The 25,859-nt window shown below is 47.9% G+C and overlaps 1 protein-coding gene across 6 annotated transcripts in view; it reads left to right on the top strand.

Moving 5' to 3' along the window:
* The window catches only part of KDM2A (lysine demethylase 2A), a 152,692-nt gene extending 130,595 nt beyond the window's left edge, over positions 1-22,097 (top strand). For 3 of the 6 annotated variants that reach the window (XM_033205737.1, XM_033205734.1, XM_033205735.1), the window contains 9 exons: positions 6,358-6,441; positions 8,864-9,133; positions 9,651-9,782; positions 11,768-11,857; positions 13,878-14,590; positions 16,808-16,971; positions 17,565-17,723; positions 18,313-18,528; positions 18,991-19,172. In XM_033205737.1, the coding sequence (XP_033061628.1) occupies positions 6,358-6,441; positions 8,864-9,133; positions 9,651-9,782; positions 11,768-11,857; positions 13,878-14,590; positions 16,808-16,971; positions 17,565-17,723; positions 18,313-18,528; positions 18,991-19,172 (2,010 nt within the window). Of the gene's footprint in view, positions 1-2,565; positions 3,757-6,357; positions 6,442-8,863; positions 9,134-9,650; positions 9,783-11,767; positions 11,858-13,877; positions 14,591-16,807; positions 16,972-17,564; positions 17,724-18,312; positions 18,529-18,990 lie in introns of those variants that run through there. The other 3 variants (XM_033205739.1, XM_033205738.1, XM_033205733.1) reach the window with 3 other exon arrangements.
* Positions 22,098-25,859: the final 3,762 nt, after the last annotated feature.

Here is a 25,859-nt window from a genome sequence, read left to right as displayed (position 1 = left end):
AAGGAAACTATGCAGATATGCCGTGGTCCTAGTCCTCAAGGGCCTTGGAGTTCAGTGGCAAAGCAGATATAAAAGTGAGCTAAGTAATAGGAAATAAGTGCAGTCCAGGTTTGCAGGTGCCTGGCATGACACAGGGCACAGAGCAAATGGGTGAGAGTGGCAGAGTCTATCCTGAGGGAAAGAGATGTTCCAGTCTTCTTAATTCATCAGGTAATAAACTTTCCTGTTACAGGATATAAATTTATTACTACAACATTATATAAATGGTAAAAGCTCTCAATTTATAAATTGGAAAATTGTTATTTGTGATGTAATAGGCTACTGATACTCTTATCTAAGAATCTTAACATTTTATTTTGGAACTATGATCTAAAAATTTATATTAGGCCCCATCCCGGGAGTATGATGAGATTGAAGCAGAAACAGTTATGGTTGCAAATAACTCCAGAAATACTAATTAGGAATTCTCTTCAGCTTATAATTTGGGGGTTATTCTGATACTAATAAAAGAACTAGTAGAAGACCCAGTATAGTTAGCTCTTATTCCATTAAGCCAGATTTTTAAATGTTTTTAAATTTTTCATTATTATTATTATTAGCGATGAGGTCTTGCTGTATTGACCAGTCTGGTCTTGAATCTTGAACTCCTTGCCTTGAGCAGTCCTCCTGCTTCACCCTCCCAAAGTGCTGGAATTACAAGAATGAGCCACCTGACCCAACCAAATCAGCTTTTTTTTTTTGTCCTGGGTCCAGGCTTACAGATGTGTGGTTTTTTGTTTTTTAAAAAAAGCAACCTAGGCCAGATGTGGTACCTCATGCCTGTAATCCCAGCACTTTGGGAGGCTGAGGCAGGAGGTTCATTAAGGCCAGGAGTTCAAGACCAGCCTGGGCAACATAGTGAGACTCCATCTTCAAAAAAATTAAGAAATTAGCCGAGCATGGTAGTGTGCACCTGTAGTCCCAGCTACTCGGGGGGCTGAGGTCTAGGCTGTAGTAAGCTGTCATCGTACCACTGCACTTGAGCCTGGGCAACAAAGCGAGACCCTGTCTAAAAAAGAAAAAAGGCCAACCATACAAATAGAACTTTATTTGCAATATTTACTAATAAGATATTTGTAAAAATTCATACATTCTTACTGAATAGAAAGTTTTAAGTAATATAACTCAGTTATAAGTCTTATATGGTTAAAGCACATATAATTATTTTAAATATTTTCCTTATATTCTTGTATTATGTAATGTCATGGTCTTAGTAATTCTTATCTTTTTTGCCTATCTTTTATTCTGAATTAGCAGGAGGGGGAAAAGTTAGGCCTGGTTTAATTTGTGATTTGGAAACTTAATGGGAGTGAGTTTCCTAGTGACCTATCTGATTTTTGTCCTTTCCTGGTGGCCTCTAGAATTTGTACTTGCTGCAACTTGAACTTATGTTTGTTTTAAAGTAATATGTTTTCTCTTAATTATTCATACTTTATCATCTCTGTAATATAAATAGCACTGAAGATCAAAATAATCATTTTCCAAGAAGACCTCTCAATAGCTAGATCACTGTTAAGGAAAGCTTTTCAAACAAAATAAGCCGATTGCACTGGGTCTTGAGTCTTAAGATACAGTGCCAGGGAGAGGTTTAGGGTTAGGATGATCATATAAGCATTTCCAGGAGGAGCTCAGCCGAGAGCACAAAAGTCTCCCCTTCCTCTGGTAAACTACTATAAAAATAACATATGAAGCCCCTGGTAGCAAAGCCCCAGACTTTAGAAAGCCTAGTTAGCCACTAAATCTGTACTAGAAACTCACTGAAACAACTGTCCTGGAAATAAATAAGAATGCTTAAGAGCTAGATGTTTAAATCAAAGCATCTGCAAAAAAGGCAAGTTACGTTTGTAAGGGTCTAAAAATCACGTAAATTCAGACCTAAACTGTTTCTGCTAAGTATTTGATTCCTATTGAGGTTCTCCCATGCTGATGTTTGGTACACTGTGGATCCCTAGAAACTCAACTGGAGTGTGCACCCTCCCTTCCTTCTGTAGACTGAAGGGAGTGTGTGTTCAGTCTGAGCTTCATCCCAGCTGGGGATCCGGGAATCAGGGTTCGGTGTGTAGAGGTGTGAGCAATACCTGTCAGTCTGAGTGGCTGTAAGAAGGTAGTGAGGTGTCTTGACAGGATGCAGGACTGGCTGCTTCATCTAGGGGATATCAAAAATGAGACGGGTAAACAGACTTGAATAGAAACGGAAATCCAAGAGGATAATCTTTTTTTTTTTTTTTTTTTTTTTTGAGACGGAGTCTCGCTCTGTCGCCCAGGCTGGAGTGCAGTGGCCGGATCTCAGCTCACTGCAAGCTCCGCCTCCCGGGTTCACGCCATTCTCCTGCCTCAGCCTCCCGAGTAGTAGCTGGGACTACAGGCGCCCGCCACCTCGCCCGGCTAGTTTTTTGTACTTTTTAGTAGAGACGGGGTTTCACCGTGTTAGCCAGGATGGTCTCGATCTCCTGACCTTGTGATCCGCCCGCCTCGGCCTCCCAAAGTGCTGGGATTACAGGCTTGAGCCACCGCGCCCGGCCAAAGAGGATAATCTTATAGGCAGAGGAGACGGCCAGAGTTGGGAGAAAGTGTGTTCCCTGGTTTCCTGCACCTTGTTTAGAGGCAGGAGGGCAAAGTATGTTGCCCTTAGGTTGTGCCTCAGTTGTTTGACTTAGTCCCGGTGGAACTGCTGCAGGATTGCTGCACAGACATTTCTAGTACTGTAGTGTGGGGGTGGAGTCCTTGTCAGAATCAGAAGCAGGCATCTGTTTTAGATGTAGTTGATGTTAGCCATATTTTATTGAATATCTCAATATTGGCTGACATGGGCCATTTCTGAAGGTTTTTTGGAACACGTAGGCAGATTCTGGATTGTGGGCTGGAAGCAAGTCAGCGAGGGCAGGTGAAGCAGGCAGTGCGCGTGAGAGAGAAGGTAACTCCAGGAACTCAGCTCCCGTGCCTAGTTCATCCAGAGAGGCAGAACTTTGGGCGACCCCCCTATACTTGCTGAGAGGGGAAAGATAAGTGTGTGTGCAGTCAGCCAGAGAGCTCTGGCAGTAACAGTGAGAGGTGACCCTGAGGGGAAGGGTGTAGACTGAGACAAGGACAAATGTGGGCCAAGGTGCCTAGTGTAGCCTGCAGAATGAGTTAAAGCCTTCCCCTTTGCTGGCGCCTTCAGAAGTCTGCCACCGGGAGCCCTCAGGGGGCTGGCCCTAGGTTCTCCTATTGCAGTGGTGGTGGGAGGGAGACAGGGCGGGGGCTGTGGCTGAGCTCCCCTCCCTGGCAGGGCCTCTTCCAATCGCGAGAAAGAAAGCAGTTGCTGAACACACCCCCTCCCGGCTCTGCAGCAGAACGGCTGGGCCCTCTGCCTGGCTCGCTCACTCTCGCTCGGCTCCCCCTCCTGCCATCTTCCGTTGCAAAGCATTTCTGGGAGCTGCATGTGGGTGACGCAGCAGCATTGTTCGCAGGCACAGGAAGCCGCGGCTGAGCTGAAGGGCTCGAGAAGGAGCCCAGAGCGTTGCACGCTGCTCCGTCTGGGTAGTCTGAAGGGTCAGAGCTGGACTGCCCTGCCCTATGTGCTCTGGGAGATTCCAGAATATTCAAGTAAATCCGGATTTTCCTAGAGGCAGAATATCTAACTCCTTCAGGAGAACTTCCAATACAGAAAACAAAACAAAGACGCTGGGGAAACTTCACCAAGAGCCTCGGCAGCTCCAGAGCGACGGGAAACGAAAGGTCAGGCGGTCGATCGGCAAACCCTTTCTGGTTTGGGGTGCGTGTAACTATAGGGACTTTTGTCTCAGTGAAGAGGCAGAAGAAACTGCCTGCTGCCTGCCGGGCGAGTCCAGGAGAATGCTGTTACTTCGTGTTGCTTGAGCCGTCATTGCACTTGTTCCCTCACCTGGTGGGATGTGCTTTTGAATTGGGTTGCTTGGCTTTTGAGAATCCTTTCCCTCTCTGCCCAGGCACCTTCTGTTCTCTTTCCCTTCCTGTGATCTGTAGGGTGTGGGCCTGTGTTTAAATGTTCTCCCGAATGCCTGGAGCTGAGATAGGCGTCAGCCTTTCCCGCACTCCACCCCCGCTCTCCTATCCCAAACCCCCTCTAGTGAAGGGTGGTGGCTTCTTTATATGGTTTCTTGTAGGGCCTCAGCTGGAGTCTGCCTTTTTTGATGAAAGCAGGGCGTGCTTGGTTGAATGGCCCCAGCAAAATAAGGCTTGGAAGGAAATCTGCATTTCCCTCCACACCCACACATACCCCAGTAACTGAGTCCTGTATGTGTGAACAGCTGCCGCCCCCCACACACACACCGACACAGTTTTCTGCCTACCCTTCCCTATTCCCCACAGAAATCTTGCAGGTAGAATTAGACTGCTTTTGGTGAACAGTTAAGTTCCTTTTCTACTCTTAAACAATCGCAGATCTTACTGTGCCGTCTGTTTTGCTGAAAGTGGAAAGTCCCCATTTGTGGACAGCTCAGTTCACTTCAGCAGAGGAAATGGGCAGAGTCCTACTCTTCGGCAGTGCAAAGTGGGGGAGGGGAGCCATGCACTCCCTAGCACACATTTTGAATGGACCTGAATTTTTCACCCTAGGGAGATTAGGAGCCCGTACCAGAGCCTTGTCCCACGTGGCACCAGACCCCGCCTCTTCACCCCCACGCTGTATGGTACTAACAGAAAAGGATGCCATAGCAACTTGAAGTAAATAAAACGTCCGCAAATGAAATGAGTTTGGGGGAAGGTGAGAGGCATCTGGAGACTTGGCAAAAGGGGATCTTAGTAGAGGAGCTTCTTGGCTATGAGATAAAGGGTCTTTCTGAGTCCCAACTTTGGGATTTGGAGCAGGAACCTTAGGTTAAGAATGAAAATACATAAAAGTCCTGGTTTCTGGGGTAAAGCACACAGGATTATGAGAACAATTATTAGCAAGGGCCCAGACTTTCTAACCTGTCCGGGATCAGAGTTTAGTATTTGCTGAAACAGTTACCGTCTGTACATACCTAGGATAGCCAGAAAAGGAATCATGTAACTTGTCTCCCAGAGTTGAGTTATTTTGCTGTTGGTGTTGCTTTAGGGCTCATAAGGTCAGAAGAAGATTTCATTATACTAGAATATTTGGGCTTCAGGAATTTCTGTCTAAAACAAAAAGATTTGGCCAGTTGTGGTGGCTCACGCCTGTAACCCCAGCACTTTGGGAGGCCGAGGCAAGCGGATCACCTGAGGTCAGGAGTTCGAGACCAGCCTGGCCAACATGGTGAAACCCCATCTCTACTAAAAATGCAAAAATTAGCTGGGTATGGTGGCAGGTGCCTGTAATCCCAGCTACTCAGAAGGCTGAAGCAGCAGAATCGTTTGAACCGGGGAGGCAGAGGTTTCAGTGAACGAGATAGCACCACTGCACTCCATCCTGAGCAACAGAGTGAGACTCCATCCAAAAAAAAAAAAAATTGTTTCAAAGTAACAGTCAACCAGTGTGATTCACTTAAGTGGCATTTTCTAACTGTATCATTGTTCGTAAGTCATTTAAATTTTATTGGTAATGCCGTGAGAACTGTTGCCCCTAAGATTGTTCCTTTCCCCCATTTAAAGGAATAAAGGCAAATAACAGCCTCTGTGGGTGTGGGTGTGTGGGAGAGAGAGAGAGAGATTTGAGATTGAGATTTCTGTAATCAGCCTTAGAAGAAAAGAGCCCTGGGTTAAATCAGCACATTAGGCTGTACCGTTCATCTCATTAATTCTGTATTAGCCAATCATTTTTATGCCACTTGGCTCACATCTGAGAAATGAAGGCAATACTTAATTACCTGATAATATTCACTAACTGGTGAATAAAAAGTGAAGAAGCAATAATAAAGTTTTACTGTCATATGTAGAGCTGTATGAGAAGTAACACTTGTCGCCACAGTAAGTTAGTTGTTTCAGTGTGTTAATATAATGAGTACACAAGTAAGGGATTGGGAGCAAAGGTGAGTTTGAAGTCCTTTCTGCTCCCCCACCACCACCACCTGCCCCCTGTAGAGATGGGTCTCGCTGTGTTTCCCAGGCTGGTCTCAAACTCCTGGCTCAAGTGATCTTCCCACCTCTTACAGGCATGAGCCACTGTGCCCAGCCTCAAAGGTTTGATAATACTGCAGCAGCCTAAGTTTGAGTTTTCTCCTTCACCTTTGATTTATTTGTTTTCCAGTGAGTCTCTGTACGAAGGGCAAATACAGACAGTTGCCGCCCTGCCTCCCTTGCTACTCAAGGGTACTGAGGCAGAGTCTGGATGCTGTTCAGGGTGGTTGACTCTTTGTTCACCCTGCCCTGATTTTTCCTTCTTTCCCCTCCTACCCTTAGATTTTGCTGGAGGAGCTTGCCAACAGCGATCCCAAGTTAGCCCTCACTGGAGTTCCTATAGTACAGTGGCCAAAAAGGGATAAGGTAAGAAACTATGTTGCTTGATTTTTAGGCTGCTTAAGCCTTTTGTTAGTTGATCATTACCATTCTGGGGAAAAAAAGAACAACTAGAGGCAGATGGCTTTTGGTGCATTAATACAAACTGACAGAAAATCATTACGCAGTTCTGTTTTGACTTGTAAGTCAGGGTAATTGGCTATCTTTGGAGGTGACTCTCTTAACAGAACTATCAAACTGGGAGGCCTCCCTCCAGATTCAGATGCCAAATTGTGCATTTGTTTATCAAAATGCATCTGCTTCTGTCCCTGTGACCAGTTACTCAGTTATCTTCACAGATATGATTGAAAGCCAGTTAAAATAATTACAAAGATATCTAAAAGGAGCACAGGTTTTCTTGCATGTAGTGAGATCATTCTCTCAAAAATCCCCTTACCCTGGACTTTGCAGTATGGAATTGAAAAGAGAAGAAAGGGGCCAGGCATGGTGGCTCACGCCTGTAATCCCAACACTTTGGGAGGCCGAAGCAGTCGGATTACCTGAAGTCGGGAAGTTGAGACCAGCCTGACCAACATGAAGAAACCCTGTCTCTACTAAAAATACAAAATTAGCCAGGCGTGGTGGCGCATGCCTGTAATCCCAGCTACTCGGGAGGCTGAGACAGGAGAATCACTTGAACCCTGGAGACAGAGGTTGTAGTGAGCCGAGATCGTGCCATTGCACTTCAGGCTGGGCGACAAGAGTGAAACTCTGTCTCAAAAAAAAAAAAAAGAAGAAGAAGAAAGGAATTACTGTCAGCTAATAAACTGTCAATGATGAATTTTCATGCCTCTTCAGTTTAGATCCTGTATAATTTTTTTTGCCCATACTGTCCTCTATCAAGGTTACATATTAAATAAATGATAGCATTCTGATCCTGGCCGTAAATTTGGCAAATAAATTAGGCTTCTGTTTGTTGTTCCATAGCTGAAACTTGCAAAGCCATCACATTCCAGGGGTGTTTAGGCAGAATATAAAGGTATGGAGTTGAACAATATATTTAAAGAATCACCTCCTCGTCCCCAGGGGCAGGAGTCCCACTTGGCCTCTGCGTGGCCACAGGGGACTGCCTTAAAACAATTCAGTCATTTCTGGTTTTTGGGTATTTTGTGTCAGAAAAGTGTTTAAGATATGGTAAGAAATTAAAGTAGGCCGGGCGCGGTGGCTCAAGCCTGTAATCCCAGCACTTTGGGAGGCCGAGACGGGCGGATCACGAGGTCAGGAGATCGAGACCATCCTGGCTAACACGGTGAAACTCCGTCTCTACTAAAGATACAAAAACTAGCCGGGTGAGGTGGCGGGCGCCTGTAGTCCCAGCTACTCGGGAGGCTGAGGCAGGAGAATGGCGTAAACCGGGAGGCGGAGCTTGCAGTGAGCTGAGATCCGGCCACTGCACTCCAGTCCGGGCGACAGAGCGAGACTACGCCTCAAAAAAAAAAAAAAAAAAGAAATTAAAGTAGTAGGAAACTTGGTCCTTGTCCTAGAAAAGGTCACCAGCAGGGTAAATACGAATGCTAAGAAATGTGTTCCACACTTAAATATTATTGGAGTGTCTGCTATGTACCAGGTTGTATGCTTAGATTTGGAGTACTAAAGAAATGAGCAAGACTCGTTTCACCCTAAGGTAGTTTACTGTCTTCTTTAGGAATATAATCTGAGCAGTCAGGATGAGGAAATACTGGAGGGCTCCTGGAGTGACTTCGGTACATGGCACTTAACACAGAAAGCTCAGGGAGGGGGTGAATCTTAACAGCTCTGCAAAATGAAAGGGAAGCAGCTGAATTAGTAGGCCAAAGGGCTAGGACAAGGGCTGGCAAATTTTTCTGTAAAGATCAAGATAGTAAATATTTTAGGTTTTGTACGCCACACAGTCACGATTTCTCAGTTCTACCATGGTAGCATGAAAGCAGCCATTGATTGGCCAGGTGTGGTGGCTCACACCTGTAATCCCAGCACTCTGGGAGGCCAAGGCGGGCGGATCACAAGGTCAGGAGATGGAGACCATCCTGGCTAACATGGTGAAACCCCGTCTCTACTAAAAATACAAAAAAATTTGCTAGGCGTGGTGGCGGGCGCCTGTAGTCACAGCTACTCGGGAGGCTGAGGCAGGAGAATGGCATGAACCCAGGAGGCGGAACTTGCAGTGAGCCAAGATCAAGCCACTATATTCCAGTCTGGGCAACAGAGCGAGACTCTGTCTCAAAAAAAAAAAAAAAAGCAGCCATTGATAATACATACACAAGATGAGTTGTATGTTAATAAAATTTATTCTAGAAACAAGCAGTGGGCAGATCTGCCCATAGGCCATAGTGGGCCAAGCCCCGGGCTAGGTATGCTACCATGTAATCTTCTACCCTCTCCAGTCTTAAAGCAACCGGATATATTTGACCTCACCGCTTTCTCTTTCCAGCTTAAATTCCCCACTCGGCCAAAGGTGCGGGTTCCTACCATCCCCATTACAAAGCCTCACACTATGAAACCAGCTCCACGGTTAACACCTGTGAGGCCAGCTGCTGCCTCCCCGATTGTGTCAGGAGCCAGACGGAGACGAGTGCGATGTCGAAAATGCAAAGCCTGTGTGCAAGGAGAGTGTGGTGTTTGCCACTACTGCAGAGACATGAAGAAGTTTGGGGGGCCTGGACGCATGAAGCAGTCCTGTGTCCTCCGACAGTGCTTGGCAGTGAGTGATCTGCTGGGTAAAGAATTTGGGGGAGGGGTGGCAGTGCCAAAGGAACTGAAATACATATAGTGTAGCGTTAAAGAGACTTCAGAGTTGGAAAGAAAAGGTTTATACTCTCTTTTTGGCTTTATTTTGTACCCCAGGTTTAGATGGAAGGTATCCAGTACTAAAAATCCAATTTAATCTTTTGGCTTTACCTAATTCCAAACAAGAGACCAGCATTTGAAGGGCAAATCATTGCCTTCTTTCCCCTCTTCAAGTAGATTAGAAAGGATTGGGGAGGCCAAGGATAGGCCAACTGAAAATAAACTAGTCTCTAGTACCCAGGTGGTTGAGTCCTCCTCTTCCCCAGTCATTTTTCCTACCAAAAACCTCCCTTCTCTCCACCCTTCCTCCATGCTTCCAGGTGTTTACTAGAGAATTATAGGACCCAAATCTCCCATCTTCAGTTTAAGGGAAACTGAAATGATAAGGAACTGAGTCAGTTTTCTTGGATCCTATCTTTGTCCTCTTGTAGCCCAGGCTGCCTCACTCAGTCACATGTTCCCTCTGTGGAGAGGTGGATCAGAATGAAGAGACACAAGACTTTGAGAAGAAACTCATGGAATGCTGTATCTGCAATGAGATTGTTCATCCTGGCTGCCTCCAGGTGAGGAGAGCTATAAGGGGTTCTTGAAGTCTCAGCTAATGGAGTGAGTGACACAACAGAATGGGACACCTGTCATGGGAGTGCCCGCATCCCTACTGTAGGCCATCACCTCTGTGGCCACATAATGCAGTGGTCTAACATCAGCCCTTGATTCATATATGTACAATGTGTCAGGCACTGCATTAGACCCTGAGGATAGAACAGTACACAAACCACACCCATGGAGCTTACAATCTGGCCTCTGGACAGTGTGTGTAGAGTCCCCAGGCCATAATGGAACTGCATGGTGTGTTTTGGGGTGCCTCAAGCCTTTAGTCATCTCTGATACATACTTCAGTGTACCTCTGGATATTAGTTTCTAAGGGAGAGTAAGGGTAATAGTATCAGGTAACATTTAATGAGTTCTGAGTCTGTATCAGGCTCAGTGCAGAGCTAAATAGCTTTAAAAAAAAAAGTAACAAAAAGTAATAAATTCAGATCTCAGCCTCAGAGATTGAGTCCAGCAATGGGCCTTGTGTTCCAAAAGCTCCCCTGGTGATCCGAATTGTGCAGCCTTGTGGAGAACCACTGTTTCCTTGGCATTCTCAGAAAGTATCAGCTAAAATCATGACTGTCGCCTGACAGTGATAATAAGACACTGTCATTCATGAGAAGCAGCCCAATTTCAGAAAGGTTAAAATGTGAAAAGTATACCTTTTATAGATTTTTGGTTTTTTTGAATACTATATAGCAGCAAATCTATAACAGAAACATTAATAGGTCAGTATTTGGAGACATTAAGCATATGTTGAATGAAGAACCGGATTTTTGTTTTATTTTGTTTTGTTGTTTTTGAGACATAGCCTTGTTCTGTTGCCCAGGCTAGAGTGCAGTGGCAGGATATCTCCCGGGTTCAAGTGATTCTCCTGCCTCAGCGTCCCTAGTAGTGGGGAGTACAGGCACGTGCCACTGCGCCCAGCTAATTTTTGTGTTTTTAGTAGAGATGGGGTTTCACCATGTTGGCCAGGCCAGTCTCAAACTCCTAACCTCAAGTGATTCACCTGTCTTGGCCTCCAAAAGTACTGGGATTATAGGCATGAGCCACCGTGCCTGGCCTGATTCTTAGGATATTTCAACAGCATTACAATTTTTTTTTTTTTTTGAAGACATAGTCTCACTCTGTTGCCCAGGCTGGAGTACAGTGGTGAGATTTTGGCTCACTGCAACCTCCATCTCTTGGGTTCAAGCAATTCTTCTGCCTCAACCTCCTGAGTAGCTGGGATTACAGGCATGTACCACCATGCCCATCTAGTTTTGTGTTTAGTGGAGACGGGGTTTCACCATGTTGGCCAGGTTGGTCTTGAACTCCTGGCATCAAGTGATCCGCCCACCTTGGCCTCCCAAAGTGCTGGGATTACAGGCATCAGCCACTGTGCCTGGCCAGCTTTACAATCTTAAAAGTTTGTTTGATTAATTATAACTTGGTGAAGATTTAAAGGGTACATATTACATCTATTAACATACCTTAAACCCATAGAACTGGTGAAATAGGGTATTAATTCCATGATGATGATAATGGCTAATACAGAGGGTTTGCTGTATGCCAAGTACTTTGTTAAATTCTTTACACAATGAATAATTTAATCTTCACCACAACCCTATAAGGTGGGTTTTGTTGTATCCCTGGCAATTATAATGTTGTATCTCTGTGTATGTTAGTTCCTGAGGGAGAGTGAAGGTAATAATGTCAGCCAACATTTTACAGTGGAGAACACTGAGTCACAGAGACTAGAGCATTAGTCCCTAAACCCAAGCTATCAGAACCTGTGCCCCACTGTCAAGATCAGGTTCAGCACCATTGGCTATTTGGGGCTCGATTGCTCACAGTTTTTCTCCCTTTATGGACCAATGTTATTGATTAGTGAGTAACTCTTCCCAACTGTGTTATTGTTTGATAAAGGAAGCTTGAGAGACGGGCTTTTAAAAACATCTCTGTCTTCCTATAGATGGATGGAGAGGGGTTGCTTAATGAAGAATTGCCAAATTGCTGGGAATGTCCAAAGTGCTACCAGGAGGACAACTCAGAGAAAGCCCAGGTAAAGGAACCTTATCAGATTTGCACTGTGACAGAAAAGAGGCCTCAAATGTGGGGGATTGATACACTTTTGCCTTTGCGTTAGTGTTCACATGGTTTCTCTGACCTAGGAGATTATTTTTGTTTGGTTTGGTATATTTTTTCTTTGGTTAATTTTTAGTATTTTCTTTGTTAGAGTTTGTAGCATTGTTTTTTGTATTACTAAATATTGTTCCACTTGGGATCTATAAATTCTAAGGTCCTTTTATACTCTGGGGCCCTACAAAGAGAGGAACCAGGACTAGGCTATTTGAGGAGAGAAATTAGGTGAGTAGGATCTCTCCTAAGGAATGTTAACTAGAGGGGAGGCAGTGGCCTGAGGCAGCCAGTGAGTGCAGCAGTGTACTTGAGTTTCCAGTTAAGCAGGTTCACATTTTTGTCATCTTCACTTTTGTGGCCTGGCAGAAAGCCCTACCCTGCCCATCCCACATGCCCAAATGTGTCATGCAGAGGCAGCCCCTCCCCCAGAGAGGACCAGTGCTATGACCTTGGCCCAAAGGAGCTGAGGTTGCTGACCAGTGGTTGCCAGTAATGTCAGGGCCAAAAGGACTGTAGTTACTTGGGCTGAAAAGGCAAGACGCGCGGTGGACACCTACAGGAGGAGATGGCTTTCCGAGTGCCAGTCTTCCAAGGACCCTTGCACAGGAGTGGGGAAGGGGGCAGAAGGGAATTTTCTTACCTTCTTTTTATTTCTTCCCACTTGGATACTAAGATAGTTGAATTTTTCAATCTATTTGTCTTTGAGGGCAAGGATTTTTGAAGTTGACTAGGGCCAAAGTTCTCCCAAGTTCTTGAGCTAGTGGCATTTACGTAAATGTGTCTTCACTAGTGATGTTGAGTGCTTGCATCTCTGCTGTAGCAGATGTGTTGGCAGATGCTATGTTTTAGTATTATCTTCTTTTTTTTTTTTTTTTTTTGAGACGAAGTCTCGCTCTGCCGCCCAGGCTGGAATGCAGTGGCCGGATCTCAGCTCACTGCAAGCTCCGCCTCCTGGGTTCACGCTATTCTCCTGCCTCAGCTTCCCGAATAGCTGGGACTACAGGCGCCCGCCACCTCGCCCGGCTAGTTTTTTTGTATTTTTTAGTAGAGATGGGGTTTCACCATGTTAGCCAGGATGGTCTCAATCTCCTGACTTCGTGATCCGCCCGTCTCGGCCTCCCAAAGTGCTGGGATTACAGGCTTGAGCCACCACGCCCGGCCGTATTATCTTCTAATACATTGGAAAAGGTAGCACCCAAAAGGTGGTTATTTTCTTCCAACCATAATGATCAAAAAATGTAAGGAGGAAAAGAGCAGATACCAGGGTTGTTGCTTAGAGACATAAAATGTCTCCTTGCAAAAAACCTGAACTACTGATACGGTTCCTAGTGGAACATGTTTACTGGGCTTTGTCATAGCGTAGTCGTAGTGGGCTCCAGGAAAGGACAAGTACCTGGAGAGCACAAATGCCACAGATAAAGTTGAGGGCTCTTGTGGGATTCCTCACCATAATCCTGAGTGAATCTCCCTATAGCAACCCGGTTTCTCACAGAGGTTCTTGTTCTCTGCTTTATTATTCACGTGGGGGATGGAGTGGAAGATGCAGCTTGGTGGAGTCAAACTTAGACTCTGGTGGAGCTAGAAGCCAATGGTGTTTACCGCTGTCAGACTCAGGATCTTAGTTCAAATGGTATATGTGGGTTTTTTCCACCATGAAACAGAACGTCTCTTGGGTGAAAGAGGTAAGTCAGAGACACAATTAAAAATGGTCAGGCCAAGTGCAGTGGCTCACACCTATAATTCCAGCACTTTGGGAGGCCAAGGCAGGCGGATCACTTGAGCCTAGAAGTTGGAGACCAGCCTGGGCCAACTCTGAGGGAATGACCCCCTCTCCAACAGTGACCTTTCTTCTCTCTGGTCCCCTGAGAGCAAGGGAGGTCCACCCTGTCTGTTCAGAGGGAAGAAAGGAAGCACTGAGTTGCTTTTCTGGGCCTGTTTTGCAGAAGCGGAAAATGGAAGAGAGTGACGAAGAAGCCGTGCAAGCCAAAGTCCTGCGGCCCCTGCGGAGCTGCGATGAGCCTCTCACGCCCCCGCCTCATTCACCCACTTCCATGCTGCAGCTCATCCATGACCCGGTTTCCCCCCGGGGTATGGTGACTCGGTCATCCCCTGGGGCTGGCCCCAGCGACCACCACAGTGCCAGCCGCGATGAGCGCTTCAAACGGCGGCAGTTGCTGCGGCTGCAGGCCACAGAGCGCACCATGGTACGGGAAAAGGAGAACAATCCCAGCGGCAAAAAGGAGCTGTCTGAAGTTGAGAAAGCCAAGATCCGGGGATCGTACCTCACTGTCACGCTACAGAGGCCCACCAAAGAGCTCCACGGGACATCCATTGTGCCCAAGCTGCAGGCCATCACGGCCTCCTCTGCCAACCTTCGCCATTCCCCCCGTGTGCTAGTGCAGCACTGCCCAGCCCGAACCCCCCAGCGTGGGGATGAGGAGGGGCTGGGGGGAGAGGAGGAGGAAGAGGAGGAGGAGGAGGAGGAAGATGACAGTGCAGAGGAGGGGGGTGCAGCCAGGCTGAATGGCCGGGGCAGTTGGGCTCAGGATGGAGACGAAAGCTGGATGCAGCGGGAGGTCTGGATGTCTGTCTTCCGCTACCTCAGCCGCAGAGAACTTTGTGAATGTATGCGAGTGTGCAAGACGTGGTATAAATGGTGAGCAGGGATTCAGGGGGTCAGGAATTAGGGGTATGGGAGTAGGTGGCAGGTTTTCCATATGAGAACAGCATACACCTTAGCATCTGAAAGCCTGTGGGATCCTATGAGGAATGAATTGACCCTTTTTCCCAAACTTTGGGTCCTGTTTAAAGATGTGGGCCAGTTGTGCCCACAGATGTCATTAGGGAACTTTAGCCATTTGCCTCCTGGCCCTGCTCTATACTTTCCCATCTCTCTTTGTTATGGGGAGGGAGACTGATTTGGGGAATAGATTTCTAGTCTGTGCTAAAACTTCAGAGACTTGCGGGCTGCAAATTTCCTCCTCAAGTCAGCTAAACTCATCACGTGTTGGTTGAGAGCCTGTGATGTTCTGTTCATTCTTCTGGTGCTGATAACACAGATGACCTCACTTAAGCCCCTGACTCAATTACCTTCCCATTCAGTGAGAGAAGTGGGCATGCTTTTCAAGATGAATTTGAAGGTGCTTATATTTTTCTTCAGTTTTAATGCTCATCCTTCCAAACCTGGATCAGAATTCCCTTTTCCAGCAAGCAGAGTCCAGTTTTGAAGCTTCCTTAATGAGAGCTACTGTTTCTTCTTAAGTTGGACAGACACTTGGGGGAAAAAATTCTTAGTGATGAAGAACAAGGAGCTTCCTATTGGGCATTGTTGGTTTTTCCTTAAGCTGTGGTATATATTTACTATAGGAGATATCCTTTTTATCTGGGTCACACACATCCTATTACAGTAGTGTGGTGTCCTGACCAGTGGCATTCACTCAGGAGCTTTTTAGAAATGTCAACTGTCAGGGCCCTCATAGGCCTCTTAAATCAGAACCTCTTGGGTGGGCCCAGCAGTCTACTTTAACAAGCCCTCCTCCAGGGGACTCTGATGCATGCTCGAGTTTAGAGCAACAAAATCTACTGTATTGTCAGCAGCTTGCTTCTGCCATAGAAGCTTCATGTGCCACTGGTAAAATTTTTTCAGTCTTTAAATAGACCCTATTCTTTGCAAACATGAGCTTATTTCCCAAATCTGAATTAATGCATAGTGTATCTAAATTCTCCTTAATATTTCTCTGTATAGGGACTAGTAGGACTGCTTACTCTACCTCTTGGTTTTCAGGGCAAGGCACATCAGATTCCCATTATGTGCTGTCTCTTCCCCTGCCAACCAGGCTGGGGGGCAGGGGCTATAAAATATTAAATGGAAGCCAGCATGTTGTGGTTTGTGGCCTGTAGATTTGTAGACTGCAGTGGAAAGCCAAGCCTGTCCCTTTCACTTCTGGTCTGGACTGGCTAGAAAATGTCAGGATAAGGCCGGGTGCGGTGGCTCACGCCTGTAATCCCAGCACTTTGGGAGGCCAAGGCGGGCGGATCACAAGGTCAGGAGATCAAGACCATGGTGAAACCCCGTCTCTACTAAAAATACAAAAAAATTAGCCAGGCGCGGTGGTGGGCGCCTGTAGTCCCAGCTACTCAGGAGGCTGAGGCAGGAGAATGGCGTGAACCCAGGAGGCGGAGCTTGCAGTGAGCCCAGATCGCGCCACTGCACTCCAGCCTGGGCAACAGAGCGAGACTCTGCCTCAAAAAAAAAAAAAGAGAAAGAAAATGTCAGGATAGCACCGAGGCAGAACTTGAGGGTGGGAGAGGACTCTGTAAGCCTGATAAAGAGCCTCTTTCGACCTGATACAGTAATGGGCTGAAGGCAGGGTGAATTGTGGATGTGCTGAGTAGCACCCTGCATTTCAGGCAGCTGCAAGTGACTGACAAGGGAGAGAATGGAGCAGCCTTCTTAACTTTAGACAGTAAGAAGTCTAGAAACTTTAAGAGGCTCCCTTATATACACTTCAGCAGAAACCATGCCATTTTAATGCAGATAAAGTGATTATAGACTGTTGCTTGCTGTGTGTCCCTAACAACTGTTATGTTCTCAAACACTCCAGAATAAATCAGGGTAAAGTGGTCAAGTTATATACTATCAACATATAGGTTTGCAAAGCATCTAGTTGTTGTAGAGCCCAAGGCAATTTTTTTGCCTATTCTCTGAGGCAAAAAATTGTAAGGTGTGATCCCTGTACACTTGTAGAGGAATGCAGGGAGAATGAGCCTCAGGTGCTTTGCTTTACCCAGAAGCCATCAGCAGCCTGTGATGGGAGCTCCACTGATGGTATATCAAGTTAATGAAGGCAAGTTCTCTTCCCTTCTGTCACAGGTGCTGCGACAAGAGACTTTGGACAAAAATTGACTTGAGTAGGTGTAAGGCCATTGTGCCCCAGGCCCTCAGTGGCATCATCAAGAGGCAGCCAGTCAGCCTTGACCTCAGTTGGACCAACATCTCTAAAAAGCAACTGACATGGCTTGTCAATAGGCTGCCAGGTAAGTGACCAGCTGCCACTGTCTTTCCAGGGGCCCAGAAGCAGCAGGCAAGAAAAGTTGCATTATTGGCTGTGCTTCTTAGCATCACTTGAGGGCAGTGTAGGGCAGCAGTCCCATGCCATTGTTGCTTAGCAAGAGATTTACCCAGGGCCATCTTAAGTGCCAGTCTCCAAGGCAGCACTCTGGGCTGACAGGCCAATCACTGCAGTGGACAGCAAAGAGAATGGAATCAGTGTTGCTGCCAGCCCTGCATTTCTCCTCAGCATAACCACTAAAGAGGAAATTTGAGTCAGATGTTACTTTGGTCAGCTCCTTATAAGCCCTTGTTGTCTTCAGCATTTTGAGCTCTTGGAAAGACAGGAAGTCACTCCTTCGTGTATTGCTCTGGTGGAAACTAAGCAATCAATTTACCACTAAAGCTAGAAGATGTAGTATAGGATACCGTGGAAATCTTTGAGCTGGATGACTAAAAGATTAGACATAGTCCTTCTCTCCTATTAGACTGGAAGTCTGTTCACTTTGCTTAGATCGTTACAGCTCTGAGTATGCTGGGAAACAGTGTATTATTACGTGTCTCATTCCATCCATTGCAGGACTGAAAGACCTCCTCCTAGCAGGCTGCTCCTGGTCTGCAGTCTCTGCCCTCAGCACCTCCAGCTGCCCCCTTCTCAGGACCCTTGATCTTCGGTGGGCAGTAGGAATCAAGGACCCTCAAATTCGGGACTTGCTTACTCCACCGGCTGATAAACCAGGTATGCTCTGGGCCTGACTCCTTGGTGCTTGTCTTGGGGTAGCTTTGTCTTCCAAACAGACCTCGTCCTCAGAAGCTAAGGTAGTCTCAGAAATGATGCTGTGGAAAAATAGAAGAGCACAAACTGAAAACAGAATGATGGACTATGTATAAGAATAGGGTAACTATAAGCAGATAACTACCTACAAACAATGGAGTAAGTCCATTTTGTGAGTCGGTGGAGTTTGGGGCCCAGAGAGTGTAAGCCTGAAAAAGTCTGAGAAGGCTTTATGGTTGAGGTGGAGTCAAAAGCTATTTGCATTATGGTCTAGAAAAGTGTGGTGGTATTGGAAGGGGAGGAGCATTCTGCACATAGCCTTTTGCTGTGTGCATGAGGCATAATCTAGCAGCTTGAGAAGAAAGAAAACTTGTCTGGTTTCCTAGAAACTGCCCACATAGTGCTCACACCCTGAAGGCAGGGCTGGGTGTGGGCAGTTCTACTTAACCCCTTCCAGGGGCCCTGGCCAGCAAGTAGCTGTTGCTGCCTGGAGCCTTGAAGCTGGATTAGAGAATTGAGAGTTTTGATCTAGACTCTTCTCTTGCCTGTGCAGGTCAGGACAATCGCAGCAAGCTCCGGAACATGACTGACTTCCGGCTGGCAGGCCTTGACATCACAGATGCCACGCTTCGCCTCATCATTCGCCACATGCCCCTCCTGTCTCGACTCGACCTCAGTCACTGCAGCCACCTTACAGATCAGTCCTCCAATCTACTCACCGCTGTTGGGTCTTCCACTCGCTACTCTCTCACAGAGCTCAATATGGCAGGTATGCCACTACTGTTCATAATCACCGGTGCCCCCTGCCTCCAGCTCTCCCTGGAACTTGATCAGTAAACCAGAATGACCTTGGGCCTGTTCATTGACTCACATTAGCTCCATTAGCTCATTTCTTCACATCTGGACAAGGACATGGATTTCTATCCCTTTTTTAACTTGATGGGGGACTGAGACCTTGAGTAGTTAAGTCAGTTGCCTGTGTACGCAGCCAACATCCAGCTGGAGTTTGGTCAGCCTTGCAGCCCTTGTGCTTGTTGTCAGATGGTGATGGGAGTGAGGCAGCAGGGTCCCTTTAGAGGTGCTGATGGCACTTCTGGTCTCTGAGCCAGGGAGTTCTGGGACAAAGAGGGCTTTTGTTTAGCATTTTGAAGGAAAGACGGCTACGGGAATTGAATGGCAGAGGAAGGTTGTGTGTATGTGAGCATTGTCATTATGTCTACTTTCCCGACAGGTTGCAATAAATTGACAGACCAGACCCTGATCTACCTACGGCGCATTGCCAACGTCACCTTGATCGACCTTCGAGGATGCAAGCAGATCACTCGAAAAGCCTGCGAGCACTTCATCTCAGACTTGTCCATCAACAGCCTCTACTGCCTGTCTGACGAGAAGCTGATACAGAAGATCAGCTAAGACACACCCAGCCCAGACTCAACAGGAAACCGATCTTCCCCTGACTCCCCACCGAGGAGAACCTCTCCTCGACCCTGCACGGGCTCTGAGGCCAGCGTCACACTCCCTCTCTGCTCTCCTGTCCCTTGAGCCCTTCCTCTACAGGCGGGGCAGAGAGGGTGGTGGACACCAGGCTTACCTGCCTGCTCCTCTCCCTCCTAAGGAAAAGGGAGTAGCAGATTGATCTGAGGGGAAAGCACAGGCTGTGCTGTCGAGGTGCCTGCTCGCTTACTCGCCTGCCAGGAGACCGGGCTCTCAGTTTGGGGTGTTTGTGCAACCTTCATCTGCACTGGGCCCTGTGCCCCTCCTCCCCACCCATGGTCCCCAGCGGTGCCTGGTTCTGAGCAAACTCCCAGGGAAGAAAGCGGCCCTGTCTCCACGGCCAGGTTCTCCTTGTGGTGTCCAGTGCGCGTCTCTCCTCCATCACACTCTCCCGGCTTACGCAGGAGGGGCCAGCAGCCCCAGGAGTTCCAGACCCGTGCCGATCACACTGGTGCTGTTGAGATGTCCTAAACCTCATGTCCTTAACTGTGCTCTCCCTCCTTTCCTCTCCCTTGAGCTTGTTTCTGCCCAGCACTCGTGCTCGTTCACGTAATTAGGTTTCCCACCCCAGCCTACCCGACTTCCTTGCTAGTCTCTATGAGGTCCTTATTGCACTTAGTGGGGTTGAAGCTCTTCAGAGGAGCTGGAACTGTCTACCCCAGGGACACACCCATTTCGTTGCTACCCAAGTGGATTCTGAGACAGGCACCATCTCCTTGTTCCCCCTCTCTCTTTTGCTTCCCACTGACTGCCCTTTTCCATGTGTCTTCATTCTGCCTGAAGAAGGCTTTCCCAGGATGCACGTCCTCAGAGGGAGCAGCCTATCTCCCCCAAGCTGGAGGCGGCAGAGGACTGGGCCAAGCCCCAACCTGCCTCCCAGCCAGGCTCCTCCAGGCCTCTGGTTTAGCAGAGACCCCTGAGTCTAGGCCTGTGTCTAGCCCCAGTGGCTCATTGATCTTTCAGGGCAGCCAGGGGGTCCTGCTTAGAAGCCAGTCACCTGCCCTCTGCCTGCAGCCATGGAAGGGGGTGTGCATGTGCCTCTATGTGTGTGGCTGAGTGTATTCCGCGCGTGTATGTGGAGGGAGGGAGGGAAGGGAGCATGGTGTCTCCCGCTCCACCGCCCTTTGTCGAGCCCCATCAGCTGCCCCCTTTTACTTTGCATTGAACGGCCTGTCCAAAGATCCTCTCTCTAGGGCAGCAGAGAGCTTTTTGCACTTTAAAAAAAAAAAAAAAGAAAGAAAGGTCGGAATTTCTTTTGGGTCAATATTTTTAAGTGTGTGAGGAGATGCTCAGTAGCAGCAGCCTATGGCAAGAGCTTATAAATGACTGATGCAAATTTGCACTCTGCTCCCCCTCTGTAAGGATACTGATAGCACAACCTCTTCTTCCCCCCACCGCCCCGCCTTCTGGTCCTCCAACCCGGTCCCTTTCTGTCCCTCTTCCTGTAGCCCAGTCTCAGGCTTTCCTCCTCCTGAAGCCCTACAGAGGTAGGGAATGGAGCCCAGGCACCAGGGGTCTGAAGTGTGAGCCACCCAGAAGAGAGACGCCAACTGCACCCTTGCCACTTCCAAAGCAATAGAGGCAGAGGGGTCCCCTCTTTGCCACCTAGCCCAGTTTTGACCCTGGCATTAACTGGCCGTCTTAGAAGAAACTGGGTCCTGGTAGGGGGTGGCATTTTGTCTGTTTCTTCCAATCTGCTGAATCTTTTGGCTGCACCTTACAAACAGCAGTCTGCTCCCATGACCCTCTGCCCATTTCCATTGGTCTCCAGGCCCCAGTAATCTGGGGTTGAAACTTTGAGGAAATGCCAGTGACTTATTCCAGAGTGCCTCAGTTAGGGGAACTTCTCTGTAAAGAACCCTGGGTATTGAGCAAAAACATTATTATTGTTAATGACCTATAATTGGAAGCTTCCTGCCTTTTTCTTTGGTTGCTCCTGTGGAAAATACTGAAAAGATTACTTTGTTTTAATTTGTTGTCTTTTTATAAAAGGGGAGGTGGAGAGACCCCTTCAGAGCAGGGATTGTGCCGGGAGAGTGCCTCTGACTTTGGGACATTTCATCCACAGAAATTTCCAAGCCAATGGTTTCTTTTGGGTTTTGGTTTTTATGTTTGTTTTTTGGGGTTTGGAAAAACATGCATTTTTACCGTGCACGTAAATTGGTCAGCAGAAAAGGGAGCCCAGAAGAGGCAGCAGATGGACCACGCCCTTGCTGGGTTTTCCTTTTCTTTGGGACTGAGGGGAAATGGTTTTTAGAGGTGAGGGTTGGTCCATGTGGAGGAAAGAAGTGTCTCTGTTGGGGAACAGAGGAACCTGGGGAGTCCATCGCATGTCCTACAATCTGCTCTTAGACACGGCCTTGCCAGGAGAGCCTGCCCTCAGACTGCAGGACCAGAACCCCTGCCTCCATCTTTCCAAGCACCGGGGCGAAAAACCACAAAGGAAAGGAAGAAAATTTATATATATATAATATAAAATCACTTGGTGATTAAAAAAATAACTGCTCCATAAATAAAACTCCTAAAGTCACTTATGTTTAAAGGGTTTGGTTGTGTTTTTTGTTTTTCGGAGAAATATTGTAAATATATATTTTTTTGTTGCTGATTTAGAGTCAATCTCCAATGTTGTGCTAAAAAGTTTAAATTAAATGTAAGCATTAAGGGGATAAGTCTTATGCTATCTCAGTTGACACATTGAGGTTATTTTGGGCCAGGGAAGGAGGAAGCTAGTTGGACTTTGTTTTGTTTTCTAAAAGTTCTCCACTATTGGTTTTAGAGAGAGCAAGGACATCTTTCCTCTGACACGTGGGAATGGGTGATATTTGTGTAATAAAATTTTTAAAAGACAAAAAAAGAAATAGCCTCCAATGGGAAATATTTTAATTTAGGTTTTGTTTTTGTTTGGGGGTTTTTTGTTTTTTTAAAAAAAAAAATAAAAAGGCTTTAAAAACAAAAACTAAACCTTTTCTGCTTCGGTGTATGCGTGTGAGCAAGTAAGTCAGAAGGCTAAGGCCAAGGAGCCCTTGCTTCACCTCTCAGCGGCAGCAGCAGAACTGGGGGGCATCTGTACTGCTTGGATTTCCTTAGCTTATTTTTTAAACACCAAAAAGCAGCACTTGATTCTAGAAACACAATGCTTCATCAAGGTGAACTTTTTTTTTTTTTTTTTTGAGATGGAGTCTCGCTCTGTCGCCCAGGCTGGAGTACAGTGACACAATCTAGGCTCACTGCAGCCTCTGCCTCCTGGATTCAAGCGATTCATCTGCCTCAGCCTCTGTAGCAGCTGAGATTACAGGCACTCACCATCATGTCCAGCTAATTTGTATGTGTGTGTGTGTGTGTGTGTGTATTTTTGTAGAGATGGGGTTTCACCACATTGGCCAGGCTGGTCTTGAACTCCTGACCTCAGGTGATCCGCCCACCTCCGCCTCCCAGAGTGCTGGGATTACAGGCATGATCCACCACGCCCAGCCCCAAGGTGAACTTTTTAATGGATGTGAACATTTTAAGTGTGAGATTACCTGACATTCTCCCACCCAAAAAGGCAGAGTAGCCCCGCAGAGGCACCCAGTGGTACACTCCTTAGAATGGGCTGGGGCATCTCTAATCTTTGATCCCCACAACTGCCAAGCCATCAGCCAGGGCCAACTCCATCTGCTAAAGCTGCAGAAAAGTCCCTGAGCAGGGTCTGGCCCACGCAGGCTGTGACCAGCGTGTCTCCTACCTCATCCTACTGCTTCTCGTCACCCAGCATGTTGAGTCCAAGTAAGTCTTGATGTGCGCCAGATGCTGCCAGAGAACTGCCTCCTTACCTGACTGCTGAGTCTCAGGAGGCTGCAGTCCCATCTGGGAGAGCCTAAGCAGGCTTCCATCACTGCCTCCAAAGGAATCTGGGGATCTCTGCCCATCCTGCTCCCCAAACTGATTAGTAAAGGACCATCTCTGATTCTGGAGCACAGTCTAGAAGTGGACAAGGGTGTTGCACAATGGGCTGATTTAATGTTGGTTTCCCCAAGGATGGATATGGATGTGGCCATGTTTGGATGTTTCCAGGAAAGGAAGAGTGTCAGTTTTGCCCCTAAATATCTCAGTAATGCATCTGCCTCTTACTAATCTCATCCCTGCCACCCTAGTGGAAGCCACTACCGTCTAGAACCTCAACGACAGGAAAAGCCCCAAGGGCCCTGGTCCAACCCCCTGTCCTCCATGTTGGTAGCCAGACATTTATCTTAAAAGATTGATTTGGCTGGGCACAATGGCTCATGGCTGTAATCCCAGCACTTTGGGAGGCCAAGGCAGGCGGATCACCAGAGATTAGGAGACCAGCCTGGCTAACATGGCGAAAACCCGTCTCTACTAAAAATACAAAAATTAGCCAGGTGTGGTGGCAGGTGCCTATAATCCCAGCTACTTGGGAAGCTGAGGCAGAAGAATCGTTTGAACCCGGGAGGTGGAGGTTGCAGTGAGCTAAGATTGCGCCACTGCACTCCAGCCTAGGTGACGAGCAAGATTCACCCCCCACAAAAAAAGATTGATTTGATTACTTCCCTCCCCTGCTCAAAACCCTTCATTGTGTTCATCTCAGGATAAAGTCTGAATGTGGCATGTAATGTGGCCCATGAGGCTGCCAGGCCCTCAGGCTTCATTGCCCACCACTTGTCCCTCCTCTTCCTCTCCACTCATAGCCAACTTTTCAATTAACACCATCTCTGGGTCTTTGTATGTTCTGTTCACTCCACCTGGTATACCTTACTCAGTTTACCTATTACTTTCTCTGGGAAACCATCTCCTTCTCTACTCCAGACTGGATCAGGCCAGGCACAGTGACTCCTAGCACTTTGGGAGTCCAAGGTGGGAGGGGCGCTTGAGGCCAGGAGTTCAAGACCAGCCTGGTCAACATGGCAAAACCCTCTCCACAAAAACATACAGCCAGGCACAGTGGCTCACACCTGTAATCCCAGCACTTCGGGAAGCCGAAGCGTGTGGATCATCTGAGGTCAGGAGTTCGAGACCAGCCTGACCAACATGGTGAAAGCCCGTTTCTACTAATAATACAAAAATTAGCCGGGCGTGGTGGCGTGTGCCTGTAATCCCAGCTGCTCGGGAGGCTAAGGCAGGAGAATTGCTTGAACCCGGGAGGTAGAGGTTGCAGTGAGCTAAGATCGCACCACTGCACTCCAGCCTGGGTGACAGAGCGACACTCCGTCTCAAAAAAAATAAAATAACCCTTAGCCAGACAAGGTGGCATGTGCCTGTACTCCCACCTACTCAGGAGGTTGAGGCAGGAGAATCACCTCACCCTGGAAGGTTGACACTGTAGTGAGCCATGATTGTGCCACTGCACTCCAGCCTGGGTGACAGAGTTGAGACCCTGTCTCCAAAAAAGACCAGTCTGTTCACCATCTTTCCAGGCCACAACTCTCAGAGCCCAGGTCCAGAAGGAAATCTCAGCGTTGACACCCATGTATGTGCAGGAAACTGAGGGCAGGAGGCCCCAGAGGCCAGGGACACCTGAATTTCCCCTGTCAATGCTGTCATCCAGCCTCTGCCTCCCCCTCCGCATCCACCCCAATCCAATGAGCAGGGAGTTCTACCTCCCCACAGCGTGCCATAGGATAGCAGGCAGAGAGACAGGGAGAGAAACATACCTTGAAAGAGTCAGAAGAGGAAAGGCAAAGAGGTAGAGAGAAACGGAGAGAAAAGAGACCATGGAGGAAGCCGGGGAGACATAAATGAGCTCCAAGATACTCTAGTGTGACAGTGGCCACTCGGCGGGTCGTCTCCCCAGCCCAACGCTTCACACATTTTTTTTTTTTTTTTTTTGAGATGGAGTCTCACTCTGTCATCCAGACTGTGATGCAGTGGTGTGATCTCGGCTCACTGTAACCTCCGCCTCCCGGGTTCAAGCGATTCTTCTGCCTCAGCCTCCCGAGTAACTGGGACTACAGGCGACCGCCAACACACCCAGCTAATTTTTGTATTTTTAGTAGAGATGGGGTTTCGCCATGTTGGCCAGGCTAGTCTCGAACTCCTGACCTCAGGTGATCCGCCCGCCTCGGCCTCCCAAAGTGTTGGGATTACAGGCGTGAGCCACGGAGACCGGCCCCCTTCACACATCTTATCTCACAGTTAATCCTCAAAACAATCCAGTGAGGCCACACGGGGAACGCCCTTTGTACGGATGAAAAACACCCTGCTCTGAGAAGTTAGTAACTTGTCTAGGGCACCCAGCCGGGTTCCTAGAAGGTGGCACTGGGATCCTACCCCCAAGTCTTTCCTACCCCACCCCTCGACACATGGCAAGTACCAGCGGCCACAACGTGAGCCCAGTGGGAGCGACGAGACCGTGAATCGGACACTCAAGCCAGTTGGGAGCGTCAAGGCGCAAAACGGCTCTGGGAACAGGCTGCTCGGCGGCTCCGGGACGCATGCGCGCTGGGCAAGGCTCCGGGCAGGCCGGGCGGGGCTCTGGGATGAGGATGAGGGCGAGGGCGGGGGCGGGGGTTCGGGGACGGGGCTGGGCCTGGCAGCTCGCTGGGGCCCCGTCTAGGCAAAAACTCCGACGCGGAAGAGGACCTTGGATCCGGGGACAGTGCGGAGACTGTG

The sequence above is a fragment of the Trachypithecus francoisi genome, unplaced genomic scaffold, assembly GCF_009764315.1.
Source record: "Trachypithecus francoisi isolate TF-2019V2 unplaced genomic scaffold, Tfra_2.0 Lachesis_group8, whole genome shotgun sequence".
NCBI lineage: Eukaryota > Metazoa > Chordata > Mammalia > Primates > Cercopithecidae > Trachypithecus > Trachypithecus francoisi.
This window is presented reverse-complemented; position numbering and strand designations above follow the sequence as displayed.